General features: G+C 38.4%; 1 protein-coding gene across 2 annotated transcripts in view; it reads right to left on the reverse strand.

Moving 5' to 3' along the window:
- Positions 1–17,648, reverse strand: part of LAMA1 (laminin subunit alpha 1) — a 104,847-nt gene that overhangs the window by 67,097 nt on the left and 20,102 nt on the right. For both annotated transcript variants that reach the window (XM_032987684.2, XM_042798055.1), the window contains exons 2-5: positions 16,248–16,418; positions 15,638–15,750; positions 6,838–7,080; positions 2,031–2,210 (exon numbers count right to left, since the gene is read on the reverse strand). In XM_032987684.2, coding sequence (XP_032843575.2) covers positions 2,031–2,210; positions 6,838–7,080; positions 15,638–15,750; positions 16,248–16,418 — 707 coding nt within the window. The remainder of the gene's footprint in view (positions 1–2,030; positions 2,211–6,837; positions 7,081–15,637; positions 15,751–16,247; positions 16,419–17,648) is intronic.

Genomic DNA, 17,648 nt, shown 5'->3' on the forward strand with positions numbered 1-17,648 from the left:
AGCTGGAGCAAACTATTTTCTGAGTTCATACTTCATTTTTTTATGGTTTTAATTTTTTTTATGTTTATCACTTTAGTATTTTTTTTAAGGTTATGGGCTTGAATTACAAAAAACATCCAGGGGCTTATCATGAGCAGTTGGTCCTTAGCTGCAGAGAAGGTCCAGACAGAGAAAAGAAGGAAGACAAAATAGAGCTGTATTTCTCACTGCATTTTCAGCTTAATCTCCTTTGTCTTGTTTTCTTAAAACTCACAATGTGTGGCTCACAGCAGCTGTGTGAAGCTTGAAGCTAAATGAGAGACCAATGCTAATCAAATGCTACAGACAGAAATAAATAGAATACAGAAATAAAGGTGCTGTTGAACACTTAGAAAAGTTCTGCATCGGCCCTTTTACAAGACTATGTACAAGAAACTAAACACAATTGGTATCAACAACTGGATGTACAGTCTTCAAAAACAATAAAAGCACAATCCAGAAAGCTGGAAGTATCTTGGTTGTAGCTGGTTGCACAGTGAGACTCAAGGTGAGGTATCAGGATTTGGGAATGCTGCGCAATAAAACTATGTCTTCTGAAGATGCATAGCCTTTCATGCAAAAATGCACTAAATTAGTGCTAGGTGGGGTAATACTAAGCCCTGGATTGCACAACTGTGTGTGTTACAAAAGCAATGGGAATGCTTGTCTTCAACATCCTTCTTTCCTAGCTGTATGTCTTTATGCTTCCATGTCAAGTCTTTTTTTGGGGTGTATTTCTTGATACTACAATACTATCAACAGACTTAAATGTCAACCAGCCTGCTCCATGAGAACATCTTACCTGCCTGGGTTGTGCGTTAACCACTTCCCTATGGCCAGCAAGGCACAGCTGGAGCAGTTGTCCAATACTACATGACTGCAGTCTCCATGCTAGCAATTCCCATATGGGACAGACAGAACAAGCACAACATCCAGATTCTATGCTTTAGAAATTCTACAGCTGCATGGGCACTTCCATGAGTGAGGTAAGAGGGGCAGCCTTGAAAGTACCCACCAAACCCTGACCAGATCCAAGTTCCTTTCTCCATTCTGTACTCAGTTATCCAGTCAAACCTCACAGGAGCTATGTCAATGCACAAGGATTGCCTGTATCAGAGAAGCCACAAATTGCAAGAGTCTTGTTGCTGAACAAGGAAGAGTTGCCTGTGGATGTTCTTCAAGGTGAAGAGGAAGGGGAAGAGGAAATACTTCTTATATCCTTCTGTACTCATCAGAAAGCCTAACTTCATAGAAAAATTTGAAGACACTGATTTCCTAAACTGTGGCTCTCAGGTAAATTAAGAAGAGGGTTAAAATGGCAAAATACAAAGCAGAAATACTACAGAAGAGTTAGTCATGGTAAGCACTGTTATTAGGGGCTCCAGTACTGAATTTCTGTGAGAGCTTGAAGAAGTCAGCCTAAGTGCTTGGTGCCTCAGTTTCCAGGTTCAGTATCAAATGTGCAAAGATCAGTTAATACTCTCAAAATTCTACCCAAGTGTTTTACATGATTATTAATCCATGGGATTTAAAACAGTGGATTACAACAGCTTTTAAAAAGTTTCTTTAAGAAAACTCTCATTAGATGTCAAAATTCACAATGGCAAGGTTTTCAAATAATTTTTATGAACCAGAGCACTGGGTCCTGAAATCCTTGATACATCAGAAAAGGTACTGCAGTTGCAACAAGTGAAACCTCAAGTGACATTTCCATCAGCCAAACCAAATTTTTTACCTTGATGATAAAGCATTATAAAAACCATTCCTAGCATAAATCATTTACACAAATAAAACAAAAAGCAAACAAAAAACAACCTCTAAAAAGCATTTTTTTAAAGTTGTTTCTGACAAGGTATTGTTAATAACATCAAAGGGAAAGCAAAAATAATTTAACAACCTATCAAAACAACTCTGTGAATGGCAAGGATCAAGTACTGCATCCTGCTCAAATAGATCAGAAAAGGCTCTTCCATCGAGTCATACTGAACACCATTTATGAACAATCAGCTTACCCTTCTGGTAACAATGGGGTCTAGTTCTTTAGGATCTTTATGGCTGAGAGTCATGAGGTCAGCATTAAGAGTTCTAATACGCTGCAGTCGTAGGCGAATGTATCGTGCAGAAGTAAACTCCAAAAGCTTTTGTGAAGGGTCATCAGCGCTAGGCCTACCGTTGATCAGTGATGTGTGAATCTGGAAAGAAGGACTGGCTTAATCATAAGCATAATTATGATACATTTTCAACAACAAACATCTTAGTTTGAGAATTAAAAGCACAGAACTTAAGCTTGTTTTCCAACAACTCTGGATGGGGAGATGTTAAACTACCGGGAATTCTTTTTCCTTCCCCAATCTTTACCTGCATGTAGAATTCCTGTTTCCTGACTCATACAGTTCTGAAATCTCCACTATCAGCTCATCATAGTCTCAAATACCCTTGGATTTTGTGGAGATAGCATAATGAGAAAAACAGTACCACAAGCTAATCTTTAGGTCCTGTGCTCTTCCTTCTTCTCTCTTATTGAGATGGAACATGTAACCCTGGCCATAAGCACAGTTTTGTTCTTACAGACTTCCCCTCTACAATTTGTAAAGATCTTATTGCAAAACAATGTGGTACACATGCTCAGTCTGGGGTCATCAATCCTATGCCTTGCTGGGGCAGGACTGCCCAGTAAGCAAGGAGTACTCAATGACACGAGAGCACAGTGGGAAGCCACAGAACTGATGACAGTTGAAAGCAAGGGGCTGTCACCACAAACCAACCCATCTGGCCTCCACCTTTCTCACACAATCCCAGTTGGCCCCCCTGGAGATGGCTTTTGGTACCAAGCATCACAATTTATTCTGGCAATAGCCCCTTCCTTCTTTCCAAAGCCACTTCAACTTAGGAACACACGAGGATTTAGTTTCATATGACCATGCAGTTACTGCTCTGTTTTACGAAATAAACTGAAAAATGAGACCCTACAGGCCACAAACAAATGTTAAACAGATCACCAGGTATCCACAACAAATAAAGGGGCTTGTCAGTTACATTTTAGAGTGCAATACATACCTTCATTTATGAAAAGTAATTTTGTTTCATATACTGCCTTTGAATCTATAGTTTCAACTTTGCCCAGCACTGTCAAATTGTTCCTCTGAAAATATTTCTAAATATTAAAGATTTTTTTTTTTTTTCAATAAATCTTCATTCTGCAGTGGAAGTTAGGGGCTTCCTAGACAGTCACTGTGTTATTTCAAAGACATACAAAGACAGGTAATGGAGTTCACACTCCCAATGTTATAATTTTGCCATTTATGGGTTATCACCATTCCTTCTAAATATTCCAATATACTGTGTTTGAAGAATTTAACTTTTCTGATACCCCGTTCAGAAATTAACTGTCATCCATTTTCCAACAGTTATGAAACCCAAAACTTTTTCCAGGTCCGATCCTGCAAATTAACACCACTTTATATAATATTCAGCTCTCATAGAAATACAGAGTATTATTCCAGTCCATTTCCTACCCCAAAGAAGGATTTACTAGACTTCTGATTAATGTTTGACCAATCTGTTCTTGAAGGCCACTGTTGGTGGTGACTCTACAATCCTTCAAGGCAATCTATTCCAGTCCTTTCTGATTTATTGTTAGAAATGTTCCTAATCATTAAACCACATTTTCCTTGTTGCAGTTTCGACCCCTTCTTGCCTCCTATCACAGACATGCAGAACAGATTATTCCTCCTTGTGCCTATGTTTTATGCAGCTGAAGACTGAACATGTCTACCCCACCTCAATCTGTTCTCTCTAGGCAAACTCTTTGCGATATGTTCATTCCGAGGTCATGTTTTCTGCTGGCAATTAGATTCTCTGGTAATATATACTCTCTCTACTCCTGAATAGTGTCTTCAGGTGATGATAAGTGAAACATTATTCACATTTTAACTCTAAAGTTATCTACTGGCTTGAACAATAGAAATTCTGTAATAATATGCTATAATTTCTACAGAAATAACAGAGGAATCCTTCCTAGCAGGAAAAGGAAGAAACAGTAAGGATAGAGACTAAGACACTAAGGAAGAAAAAGAATGATTCCCCATGTACACTGCTAGATTTGTCTAATATATTGCTTATATATGGTTTATATACACTGATATATTTGTTTATATTTTTTGGCTTATTTGTCCTCCATATTTCAAGACCATTTCCAAACAACTGAGCCTTGGAATTCATCATGAGCCCTGACTTCATTACATAAACTTCTGGAAGCAGATCTTCAAGCAGTATAAATCAGGTAAACAACAGAGCTTGCAGTAGAGCGGCTATACATCTTCAAACCTGTGCCAAATCTAGCAGTCAAACTGTCAAAATGCCCAAGGTGGCAAAAAATGTTACTATTAAACAACACCCACATTTAGACATGGGGTCTTTTTACCCTACTAATTCTTTCACACTAGGGCACTACAAGCTGACTGCAGAACATTGGGATGCTAACAAATGCTGGATACAAGACTGGTGCTTGTAGAGATCAGCTGGTCTGCAGCACTTCTTATAGGTCCATACTTAAGTCCAATAGGCTGGCCTGAACCAATTACAAAGCACTAAATATGTGTATTTTCAAAAGGGTGCCAAGATTCAGTAATACAAAGTTGTGAGACACTCTGTGCAGGAATAGTCCTGTCTGTCTGTCATTCCAGTTATGAAGGAGCAGCCTGTCCTTTGTGAATGACAGCTTTTATGCTGGAGTGATGATCTGCTTGTAAGAAGGCTCTACAGAGGGATCTGGACAGGCTGGATTAATGGGCTGAGGCCAATTGTATGAGGTTCAACAAGGCTCGGTGCCAGGTCCTGCTCCTGGATCACAACAACCCCATGCAACACCACAGGCTTGGGGCAGACTGGATGGAAAGCTGCCTGGTGGAAAATGATATGTGACTGCCAATCTTAGGAGGAGTGGCAGAATCTTAGTAAATTCTTTTTCCATTTGTCTGCTGCATGAGTACAGTTAAACATGAGAAATATCTAGTTCAGAGTAAAAACATATGAGCCAGCAGTGTGCCCAGGTGTCCAAGGCCAATATCATCCTGGCTTGTATCAAAAACAATGGCCAGCAGGACTAGGGAAGTGGTTGTCCCCCTGTACTCAGCACTGGTGAGGTCACACCTCGAATACTGTGTTCAGACTTGGGCCCCTCACTACGAGAAAGACATTGGGGTGCTGGAGTGTGTCCAAAGAAGGGCAACAAAGCTGGGAAAAGGTCTGGAGAACAAGTCTTATGAGGAGCGGCTGAGGGAACTGGGGTTGTTTAGGCTGGAGAACAGGAGGCTGAGGGGAGACCGTATCACTCTCTACAGCTACCTGAAAGGAGGATGTAGGGAGCTGCATGTCAGTCTCTTCCTCCTTCTAACAACTGATAGGACAAGAGGAAATGGCCTCAAGTTGTACAAGAGAAGGTTTATATCAGATATTAGGAAATATTTCTTCACCGAAAGGGTTACCAAGCATTGGAACAGGCTGCTCAGAGGAGTGGTTAAATCACCATCCCTGAAGGTATTTAAAAAACGTGTAGATGTGGCACTTAGGGACATGGCTTAGTGGTAGACTTGACAGTGTTGGGTTAACAGTTGTACCCTATGATCATAAAGGTCTTTTCCAACCTGAATGATTTATGAACTTATGAATTATACAGCAATTTAATTCTGTCATTTTTTGATGCTATGTTACTGCACTCAGAAAAAAGGCAATGTTCTGGGTAGTGTCACCCAATTAATTCTCTGTACATCAGGAAAAAAACAAATGAGAAAAGCATGTCACTACACTGAATCTCTGGCATTCCTGGGTTTGGAGTTGTATCGCCTATCAGGCATCAGACATATATTACAAGAGGCACAGTTCATAGAGTCAGCCTAAGGGTTTTCTGGTTATTTGTCTGGAGTGACAGGTTAAGTTTCTTTGTTTCATCTGATCTGTGGGGAATATGCTTACTTCATTGCAATAAACATTTGGTTAAATTGAATGGGGTTTGATGTTACTGAATTTGGGTTTTTCTTGCTGAAAGTTTTAAGTCTATGTGAACATTCAACACACTTTAGCCCTTAGCTGCCTGCACTCCAGTCTTTTTTTAACCAAGAAATAAAAACATATTGGCTTCTATTAAGCTAACAGTTAATAGCATTCTCCATGGGATAACGCTGCATTTATTATCACGCTCTTACATTATAGCATTCACAATAGAATAACCGCTGGTTCTAATGTATCATTTCATTATGTGGCTGCCTCTGTGTAATAAATTACACAAGTACCATTAACAGAGTTTGTTAAAAGAAAGAACAATCAACAGTGAGGCTACACAACTCTTAGCTCTTTTAATTACTCTACATCCCTGAAACAATGCCAAGGCTTGTTTAGGAGTTCCAGCTGTGCTGAGCACTTCAATAGTGTTTGCAGCTTTATCTCACACAACCAGGTGTTCCTAACACAGGGGGTTTTTTTATTAAATGAAAAACCTGGGAAAACATAGAGCCTCTGTCAGTCTTTCAGGATAGAACAACTAATAATTCACAATTAATAGCTACAATCAAATTATGTGGAGAGAGAGAACAAAAAGTTTAGTAATGGAAATACGTAGAGCCAAAGATATGTTTCAGCCCAACATTTAAAAGTTTGTTATACCGGTACATGATGTAAAGATAGTATCATTAATGAAGAATAACAAATCAACTGGTTGATCTGCTGAGGGTTGATGAACTCTGTAAGTGTAATCTAAATGTTTTCAAATTGCTATCAGTCCATGTTCTTACTCACAAACCACAAGTGCAAAACCAGACATACCTCTCCATGTTCCAGAGGAACTAGTCTGGAATAATAAGAGGTGCAGATCACTTCATCATCTCTCTTGTAAGTTGGCGGCCCAATTCTTGGCGTAATATTATAACGAGTTAAGCATTCAGTATCACTAATTGCATAGTACTGCCATGGTCTGAACTCTGTGCCATCTATGGAGCGTTCCAAAATCCAGTTTCCAGGTCGTGGAGCATTAGCAGCTTTGATGATGACATATGCAACTTGAAAGACCTAAAAAAATGCAAGAAAATTTTAACACTTCATTACGCTGGAAAAGACCACTAAAAGCTAATTGGGTACTAAATTCAAATTTTAAAAGCGGTATAATGGTTGTCCAGGGAAAGGGTAAAATTTGGTATAGTGTCTCTGGATAAAATTTTTGCACTAACTTTTGACAGAAGACCAGTCTAATCTTTTAATAACAGAAATATTTATCATTTGTTGTCACAACTCTGAACATTACCACAAAACATTTGTTTATGTAACTAAAAAAAAGTCTAAATGTATTCAGTGCATCGTTCTGTTAGTGTAATAGCTGAAATCTATATCTACACTGTACATTTCAGGATTAGTTGGGTATAACATTCTTTCTATGGGAAATGTGTTACTTAGCTTTTCTGACCCACTGAGGGCTTCAAAGGGGGTTGTTTTTTTTCAAAACAGCTGCAGCCCAAAAAACTCACTGTTTCACATTTTAGCTGGGAGTTTAATCCCCTCAGTAATAGCATTTCTGATAAGCTTTTTACACCCTATATGAAAAATCTCTGCGCATTCCATTTTAATTCTGTGTTAACATTATTTAAGCAGAAGACTACTTACAGACACTGATGAAAACACACAGAGGACACTAACATGAATGTGACAAATATAAACATGACAACCTTATTTATGAAGAGTAGCTCTTCTAAGATGTGTACTCTCTAAGCTACACAGGTATCCTGACTATATTTTTGAAAATCCTGGGTCCAAAGTGAAATCCTCATCGACATAACAGCTCTGTTCAGACCTTCTCTGAGTAGGCAGAGCTGTAATGAGGTTTGTATCATCTTTTAAATGACCTTGTCGTAGCAGCTAGATAACCTGCACTGGCCCCCAACTAGCTACAGCATTAGACACCAACACTGAAGTGCACTTACTGCAAAGCTACTATCTTCTTCCTTACCTTATACCTACTACATCACCTCACTTCAAAAGGCTATCTTTGCAAATTGATAAGACTTCTATATAGGAGTTTAATGTTTTACACTCACTACAGTATCAAGCCACATTTAGATGAAAGAAAAATGCCATATTATTCAACCGTCTCAGAGGTATGTATTCTCATTTGAGCAGACTGCCTGGTCAGCTGGTATAATCATAATTCCATTCTGCAGGTATAGTATTAATACTGCGTTGAGTTCCAATCTGGCCACAATCAGTTCTTTCAGACACTTGAAATTTAAAATTTTTTTAGGTTTTTTTTTTTTTTTTCAATACATATTAAAGACAGAGCAAGAATAGCACTTGCCACATAAAAGCAGATTTCGATTTTGTCAAATGGGGTAATAAACAGAGATAAACAGTGACTGCATTGTGTATGCAATTCAAGAAACTAATTTTGAAACAAAACATTCTTTAAGTGAACAGAGCTTTGCTTAAGAGATCTTGCAGACATGAGAAGAAAAACAAATTGGTGATAGTTATCTTCAAGTGACTTAATAGATTTAATAACTTAAAAAAAGTCAAAGTATCTCAGTTTTGATTAAAATCAGACGTAACTTAAAACATGATATTCACTTGGTCTGATTTTCTTTTCAGGCACTCCAGTTTTATCCTTTGAGACATTGAGTATATACAAACAGAACATTTTCAGTTGTTTCAATAAATATGAAAATTAACACAAACTGAGGATTTTGCCCACTGATTTATATGACATTTTCAGTAATGCAAGCAGAAGTAAACAAAAAGAGAAGCCAGCTCACTGTTTAGTCACAGCCTTACAGTCTTAGAAATAAAATTTCTCTGGGGTCTGTGAATACCCCGTTGTTCAGCACAATCTTAAATTTTTATCAAAGTTAACTGAATACCAAGAATTGTAATCTTTCCATGAAGAGAAAAGCCCCTTTTAAATAAAACTTACATCATGCCAACAAGCTCCAACTGAAAAAAATGCTAAAACACATGTTTTTAAAGAGAAAATAGCAGAATTCAGGCAGACTCCAAATCAAGGAACTGTATTCCCTACATACAACCTGGATTTCATTGATTCAGTAAGCAGTAGTTGAGTTATACACCTGTTTCACACTGGTTTATGCACAAGCAGAATCTGGGATATCTATCATCATTTCAGTACCCCTAACCTGAAGACAGTTGTATGTGACAAGAGTCACTTGCATGGGTATTTTCTGCATCACAGAAGAGAACTGCAGAAAACTTAAAAACAAGGAAGTTTTATTGACTGAGTTTAGGAACTGCTATGCACCTCCAAGTTCCTTTGAAGTCAACCATCTCAAGCACATAAAAGATGCAAGACTGGAAGCCCAATTTTTTTCTAATGTCATGGTAGAAAATTTTCCTCAAAAACTCTTACATGTCTTTTATTTATTTATTTTTCCTCTCTGCTTACTGTCATCAACTAAGCTACTTCCCTACTTATTACACAGTCGGCTGAACAACAAATGGTCTACTGATTATACTGAGAATTTTCAAGACCCATTACCGTCTGCAGCTGATGTAGCTAGTTTTAAATCCAGTTCCAACTAGTAACAATGAGCTATCCTTCATCACAAATTAACTGCAGTCACTGCTGTAGTAAGAGAAGATATTTGCAAGAGTATGCAAATTAAATTTATTTTAAATATCAAGTTTCTTTGTGAGGGCGGAGTAAAGGGAAAAGACAGTTAAAGATAAAAACTTTCACAGCAACTGTGTGTACATTCAATCAACAATTCAATAAAAAAAAGTCTTTTCAAGTCAACATTTTTCCAGAAAAACAGCAGCCATGTTTGGTACTCAAGCGTCTAGGGATTTACTTTTCCTGCATGCCTGTAGTTCACCAACAGCTGAAATTAAGATATTTGACACTATGAAGCAAAAAGATATATTCAAAAGTCAGTGAATGGTTCTATAAACATTTACGTATGCACAGTGCAGGAACGCACTGCCACCACCTCTTCCCCCAGATCCTCTTAACTCTCTGCCATTTACATATATAGCCCACAGATACCCAAAAATACTTAATAGGTAAATTCACAGGATAACGAATATCAGCAATACTGGGAAAAATTGTCAGTCCCTCAAATAATACAGATTAAATACAGAAATGAAAGGATTTTGTATAAATGCTCCTGCAGTCAAGAAGTCACAAGACAACCCAGCAGTAGGAGTTACATTCTCAAGGATTATGTTCCAATGCAATGGAATTAAGCTGGAGGAAGGGATTAAGGTGTTCCCAGTGTTTGCAGGTGAAGATGTTTTACGGAATGTCAACAGGTAGGGGTTTCACAGACCTCATGTCCCACAGCCTCTGCAACCCAAAATGGCTGAACTGGGAGCGCCATGTAATGCAAGCTGATTTTCCAACGTCTTTAGAGCACTTCTTTACAGACTTTTACTTTTAAATTCTTCAGGTCAAAGTCAATTTCTTACCATTTTTCCACATCCATTCAGTGTCCACCAACCAGCTACGTGATAAACTTGATCTGTGTGACAAGAGCTAATGATTTGTACACTTTAATTTGGCTGTATAGCTTTCCCAGAACTCATTTCCTTATTGAGATACAAGGGTAAAAAGGGCAAGTCAAAGCAAGTTAGCAATTCCCAAGCAGCCATAGATTAAAAGTGTCATTTTACAGGCATTTCAATCCCAACTGTAAAGACCAGCCAAATAAACCTGTACTGAAGAACCTCTTCCTCATAGCAGCAATACTAATGTAACAAGTCACTTCTGCTTTATTTAGCCTTTCTAATGTCCTTGTTTCCTTGAATGTGTATCCATCAACACCAATTACATTATTCTTGAAACAGAATTATCAATGAACCCTTCTCCCCATTAATCAGGAAGTTTTGCATATTTCTTTTACTCAAGACTGTAAATTTAGCCAGCAGTGGCCACGCAGCACATGTTAGCCAAAAGGCCCCATTTCCAAGAGCGTGGTCAGTGCTCTGTAACCCACACAGATACGTGCCCTGGCAAGAACAGTTTTCCTGGCAGTGTTTTTGGATAAAGACTCCTAGTTACACTTTTCAATTTACACAAAAGGAGACAACAATAAAGAAGATTCTGTCTTTTCATATCTATGAGTATTTGAGCCCTAGGCTCCATAAGTGAAAAGTTAAAGATGAGTCCTAACACATTTTCCTTTTCCTAAATTTCAGAAACATTTAACCTACTAAGAACAGAGGTACTAACTGCTACTTCAAATCTATATCCAATTCAAAATAGCATGACAAATCCTGTGGTGAAAATGGTTATTACAACTAACATTACTCCATATTTTAAGTGAAATTGCAAAATCCATTCTGTTCAGTGCTGTCAACACATATAAACCTGGTTACCAGAAAAGCCTCTTTTTCTCAGGTTTCATTTTACTGTCCAAAAAGTATATAATTAATCTGCGCAAACTCTCAAAGAGTAGAAGACTACATGAAGAGATATTCTGCGTAACAGCCTATATTATTCACAGAAATGTCTTTTTAAGGGATAAAGATGGCTTCAGGCTCTTATTATAGACTGTGAGGCCTAGCAATTGCTTGTGGCATTTTCCTCTGACGAGTCTCTGATGTTAAAAGTGCGAAATAAATTAAAACCAGTAGAATTTCTAGTCTCCTGAATTATCTTTTCTTTAAGATCTTGATTCATTATATGCAACCATCGTTTTGGAATAGAAGAAAAATTCATTTTACTCAAGAAGTGTATTGCAAAAATGTACAGATGAGCACCCTGAATCTTGCATCATCAGTTTTACAAAGCCACAAAAGGCTTTTAAGGAAGCTTGCCGTGTACAATAAATTAACATAGGTCCAGTGAAGTCAACACGAATAATATCTTTTCACATCAGCAAAGGATTTGTCCTTACAGAAATCTCTTCTTGTCAATTGATTTCAAGGCAAAATCTCTATACAAATCATATTATAATATTTACATTCTTTTTTACTTTCTAATGGCAGCAACCACAAATTACTCTTACATAAGTCTCTGAGCAGTAATCCAGTACTCATGAAATAATTCATGAGCTACAACTTAATCAGAAGTGGAGATGTTTTCTCAACTTGATACTATGGGTCTCCCAAGAACAACTGGTCTTGCTTTACAATTCAAGAACTTTGTGATATACACACTTGTGCCTTTCTGCTATGCCTAGTACAAAGTACCCTTAAATACTTTTAAAAGTCTGAAGCATGATAATAAAACTGAGGAAAGTATTCTTCATTTAATGGTGTGACAGAGAAATATTTTACAGCTTGTTCGAGCACACTGCTGGCATTTATAATAGTCAGCACTTAATGTAATTCATTATAATTTCACAAAATAGCTGTTCAGGAGTCAAACTCAGGCAAAAATGCTCGTTTTATCTAAAACTGCTGCTGCGTATTTTGTTTCTGTAGAATTGTCAGTGTAGGAAGCTCAAGGTCATAAATCAAATCTTGGTATCCTGTACATCAATACTACACCTCATTGCTAAACTACTCTTTCCCCAGTTCTGGATCTTTGCCATACACTTAATGGAAAAGAAGAAAAATTAAAAAAAAAAAAAAAAGAGAAAAAATAAAGACTATCATACATCTCGGTCTTGGAATATTGGAATAACTGAAAGGCATGCCAGAATACATGTACTTAGTCGTTATGATCCACATGAGCTAAAAAATCATGACATACCAACTGACTACTCTTATAAAATGGTTAGTATTAGTTATAAATAGCACACAATCTGCAAAGGAAATAGATCAAAACAGCAATTTTAATGCTGATTTTATTAGCCAGCCCTCTTTTCTTAAGAAGATTCCATCAAGCTGCTCTTCAGTCTAGCTGTCTTTAGGCTCGATAAACTAAGTGTAAGGTAGAATATCAGCTGAAAGCATGTCCCCTGCTCCCTTCAACTTTCAGCCAAGAGACAAATGCAGCTAAAAGCAGGACACAGACTGTGGCTAGAACTTCACCTAGGGTAAACTGAAGTGGGGCTACTTTTCACTAGCTAAGGGCTAATCTTCCCCATATTTTCCAGCCAAGGATATGTTCCAACACTCACCAATACAACTGCTGGATTGTATCTCTAAACTGTACATTGGTAACAATTCCAAGAAATAATCCATTCCTCTTACTGCTAGAGCTTCTGGTAATTAACTTGAAAAAACATAAATAATGATCAGATGGTCATTCTTCGCATCACAAAAGGGTATGGATATGTTCTACATACTGGCAAGGAAAGTTAAGGGACATATTTACTTTAATACACTACTTGACAGATTTAATGCACAAAGCTTGAAATGTAAAAAAAGTACCAATGCCAAATATATACTGCAACACATATAATTACAGGTACTGACTTTCAGGAGTACTTTTAAAGGTCCTAGAAGAGTATTTTAACTAATTTTCAAGCAAATTTATGAAGTAAAGAACTACTAAAATCACTAAGGTCCTTCATACGCTTTTCATTTGTGTTTTCTTTACTTGTGCTGACTCGCTTAAAGCACACCAAGTCAGCTCTAATAACTCATTGACTTCAAGCAATCTCTATTAACCAAATCCTTTCTCACAGAGCAGTAATTTACATTCAGTTTGCATAGCCCTAGATGCCTTCTCTCTCTCAAGCTCTCTAAGGAAAACACAGAAGAAAGGCCCCTGGGGGGAAACTTTTCAAATCAAATTAGTGAAACTGAGCGTGGGTCAGGAGAGGAAAGATATGTATTTGGTGGAACATCAACAGCAATAAGGCTGGAGAATTAAATACTCAGGGGGCAGCTCAGCTGGTCTGTTTCCAAAGTGAAAATGTTCTAGGAGGATAAAAAATGAGGCATCCCCTCCTCCTTCATTTTTCCTTCCTGTTTGCCCACTCAAAAACCAAATACAAAGCCAACTCTTCAAACAAGAAGTCCTATCCAAACTTTCAGACACCGACAAAAGATACCCTGTGATTATTTTCCTAACAGTTCTTCCTTCTAATTAAAGAGCAAACAAGACACTTGTTTAATCTGTGCTTCATTTTAAAACATCAAAGTTAAATCTTCTGGTTTAATCTTTGAAATAACTTTCAAGCAAGGTTTAGAGATCTTGCAAAAGCTTGTTACCAACTGTACACCTCAAGTTTGCATTTCTTAGTAATAAAGCTTCTTTCAGAGCTTGGAAGTATCCCCATATTAATAATGGACTGTTGAGCTATGATTTTCAAACAGCTTAGACAAACGTATAGATCTGTTCAAAGCAAAACAACAAGAAAAAAAGACAAGAAAAACACATTTTCTTCAGAAATTATTTTGTCTTTTCTTGGAGCAGGGTAGGAGACTTCTGATTCTTCCACATCTAACAGACCAACTAATAAATTAGTAAGTGATCTGTACAGTTTAGCAGCCTCCCACCTAAAAATGATTAATCCCTCCAAGCTTTGCCATAAAGTGCCAAAGGAACCGACTTCTGCCCAGAAGCTCCAGCCTCCCCAGGATCAGAAAACAGTGTATTAGAGACATAATGTCCAAATCTTCAGAACAAAAAACAGCAAAAGTTCATAGAAGATATAATGTGGAACATTTCTTCCCAGTGCTGCTTCTAACAAGATAGTGATCAGAATCAGTCAAAAGAGAAGCACAAGGTGGCAAATCAACTTTTCTTTCAGCAACACTAACTTTGCCCCATTTTATGCATGTTTCACTTTCTAGTCCTGAAGGATATCCCTCAGTTGAAGAAAGTCTGTGTTTCCAGGGTTCTGGAGATCCTGCAATTGAACTTTCTGACATTTTACACTTCAATCTGACCATTACATTGAATTAACAGGTTTGTATATTTAACATAAATATGCAAAATAAACTGAGAAATTTAAACTGACGAGTTTAACTTGAGATCTATTGTCAGATAATTGATGTGAATACAATAATCCTCCTGTCACTTACCTTTCTCTCCTCTGAAACTCACTGAGCTACAATACCTATGGATCAAAGAGTTCATATTTGGAAGTATATTGTGCTCTGTTTTCTTACAGTAGATGTCAAATGTTTCTACCATATCCTACTCCAAATCATTTACTCTTTTACTAAGAAACGGTACAATGATCAGGTGACAGGCTGATAGTTATAATTAATAAACAGAAACAGATGCATTCTCACACATGAAATCTGCACTTATAACAATTTCCTGAAAATACTGTTTGCTGCTTGAAAATAAGTCTTTGATAACACAGACTTCAAGTAACTTGCATGAAATCAAACGTGGAAGAAAACAAGCAGAGAACTGCTGGGGAAAAGACAGCAGAGTCAGGCAGAGGAAGGTTACCAAGACAGAAGGAATGCCTGTGTAAACACTCTCATCCACACATACACAATTGTTACTGTGCCATGAATTACAACCTGTGACCTGTATGCTTACATAGTCACTTCCACTCCAGTCTGATAGGAATGAAATCTCTAAGATGCTCTAGAACAATAAGTGAAAACACATGCATTTGAAATCTGTTCATATTAGCTTTAACTATTCACATTTAACTATGTGCTGCTGGATGACTGCTAAATATCCTGCCATCTAAACACTGAAGAACTGCAATCAATCACATTGGCTTATATCCTACATGCCTTAAATGATGCTCACCTAAATGTTACTCACCTGCCTTAAATCCAAGGTGATGGTGACCCAGTGGTACTGCCTCCCATTCTGAATGCTGGGACTTTGCCACCAGTTATTGGTACCATCAATTGCACTGGAAATTGGGTGCTGCTCTGTTTTAAAGCAGAAAGTTAAACATCTCTTGAAAATACATCTCACTGCATTTTCTCTGACCTAGCACCTTTCTTTCACACTGTGTACAATTTCTTCCTGTCATAAAGAAGTAATAGCTGAAATCTTCCCCCAGACAAAAAGGCTGACATTGGACTCTACAGTGCTTAACAGTAATTTAAGGTGCTCATGCTTTCTGTCAGCCCTTTGCTCAAAAAGGTGGTTTCACTCATGTAGTAGAGAGATTACATGCAAAAAGTATTTGATCCCAATACACTCTGTACTTATGGGAAAGGGTCAAAAAGAATGACACAAACTCATAAGACAAAAAAAAACCCAAACAAACAAAAAAAAAAAAACAACAAAAAACAACAACAAAAAACAGACAAACAAAAACAACAAGCAAACAACAACAACAAAAACAAACAAAAAACATGCAAAAAAAAAAAAAAAAAAAAAACCCACACACAACACAAAACCCTCCACACTTGAAACTTACCCTTGGGATTGGCACTGTGGTGGTCACAGACACTGCACTGAGCATTGCGCAGAGGCCGTCCTGGAACATGCTCCACCAGTTTGCAGAACATCTCTGGTCCTTTCTCCCCACAGGTGGCATTCGTGGAGATGTGAGCATTGCTGGCCAGGTTCAAAATCGCAGGGAACAGGCCTTGAAAGAAATAATGATTATCAGGCACATTGTAAGGCAAGTAAAACACAGACATAGGTATGAGACAGGTCTCTGAACAAACAGGGTTTCGTGAGCTTCTAGCTTTGTCAGAGGTACAGAAAAATGCAACAAAACCAATGTATTTTGTGAAAAGATTATTGTACCACACTGACACCAGTACATCAGCCGGCACAGACCTGGGGCACTGCAGCCCTATCTCCCTCTGCTCACTGTCTAGGTCTCCTCTAACTCTGCCCACAGCCCAGAACCCTGTTCCAGCCCACTGGTGCTCCTCCCACCCTGCCTGTGGCCCCATTTCTGCCCCCCTCCCAGGGCCATCAGCCCCTGCCCAAGTGACATCAAAGCAGGGCTAGTCTTCAGCTCCCCACAGCCCTGCCCAGCCATGGGGCCCGCTGAGCTGGGCCCACATCTTAGCCCAACTTCAGCCTGTCCCCATAGAGGTGTCCATGTCCAGGACTGAGGCTGCCCTGCTCCCGGCTGGGGTGGTGGGACAGGGCCTGGCTGTCAGGACCTGCCCTGACAGACCTACAGGAAGCCCCCATGGTCCCTCCCATGGCCCTCTTATTGCAATAACCCTGTTATTTCATTCCAGCTTTGGATGCTTTATTGCTGAGGAGCACAAGAGTTAGCAAACTAACTCATGCAGTTATTAAAACTCCTCTTCACATTGTGAATTGACCAAAGCCAGGAGGACAACTGGCTTGCTCACAGAAATGAGGAGGAACTGTACAGCACGCACTGTGCTGATGTGGAAAATGGCATTTAACACGAGCCCTCCGTGGAAGCAGTGCCACCGCCCTGAACAATATGCTCCAGGCTCATAAGTTTTAAGGACTGCATGTTAGACCTTTGCTCTGAGCTTTTCTGCAGTCTGTGTAAAGTCTAAGGTATATTTTGCTTGCCACTTATTAATCTTTACACAAACACTTTACCATACTTTCAAATGGTGTTGCTATTGTGCTCTGGAATAATGAAACAACAGACTCATTGTTTCAAGATCACTGGTACTGGACTGGGAATCCTCGGTATTTTCTAAAAAGAGTAAAGCTTAACTTTGGCTTGAAGGCTACTGACAAAATGCAAAGAATACTATTTGCGACAAAGAAGTATAGCACAGCTTCTCAGCAACGTTGTTATCAGTTTCTAGCTTTCCCTCCTGAGCTAAAAAGCTTTTATATCTTTCATGGTTACAGCGTAACAAAAATACCC

The sequence above is a fragment of the Tyto alba genome, unplaced genomic scaffold (assembly GCF_018691265.1).
Source record: "Tyto alba isolate M040663 unplaced genomic scaffold, T.alba_DEE_v4.0 Super-Scaffold_27, whole genome shotgun sequence".
Lineage (NCBI taxonomy): Eukaryota > Metazoa > Chordata > Aves > Strigiformes > Tytonidae > Tyto > Tyto alba.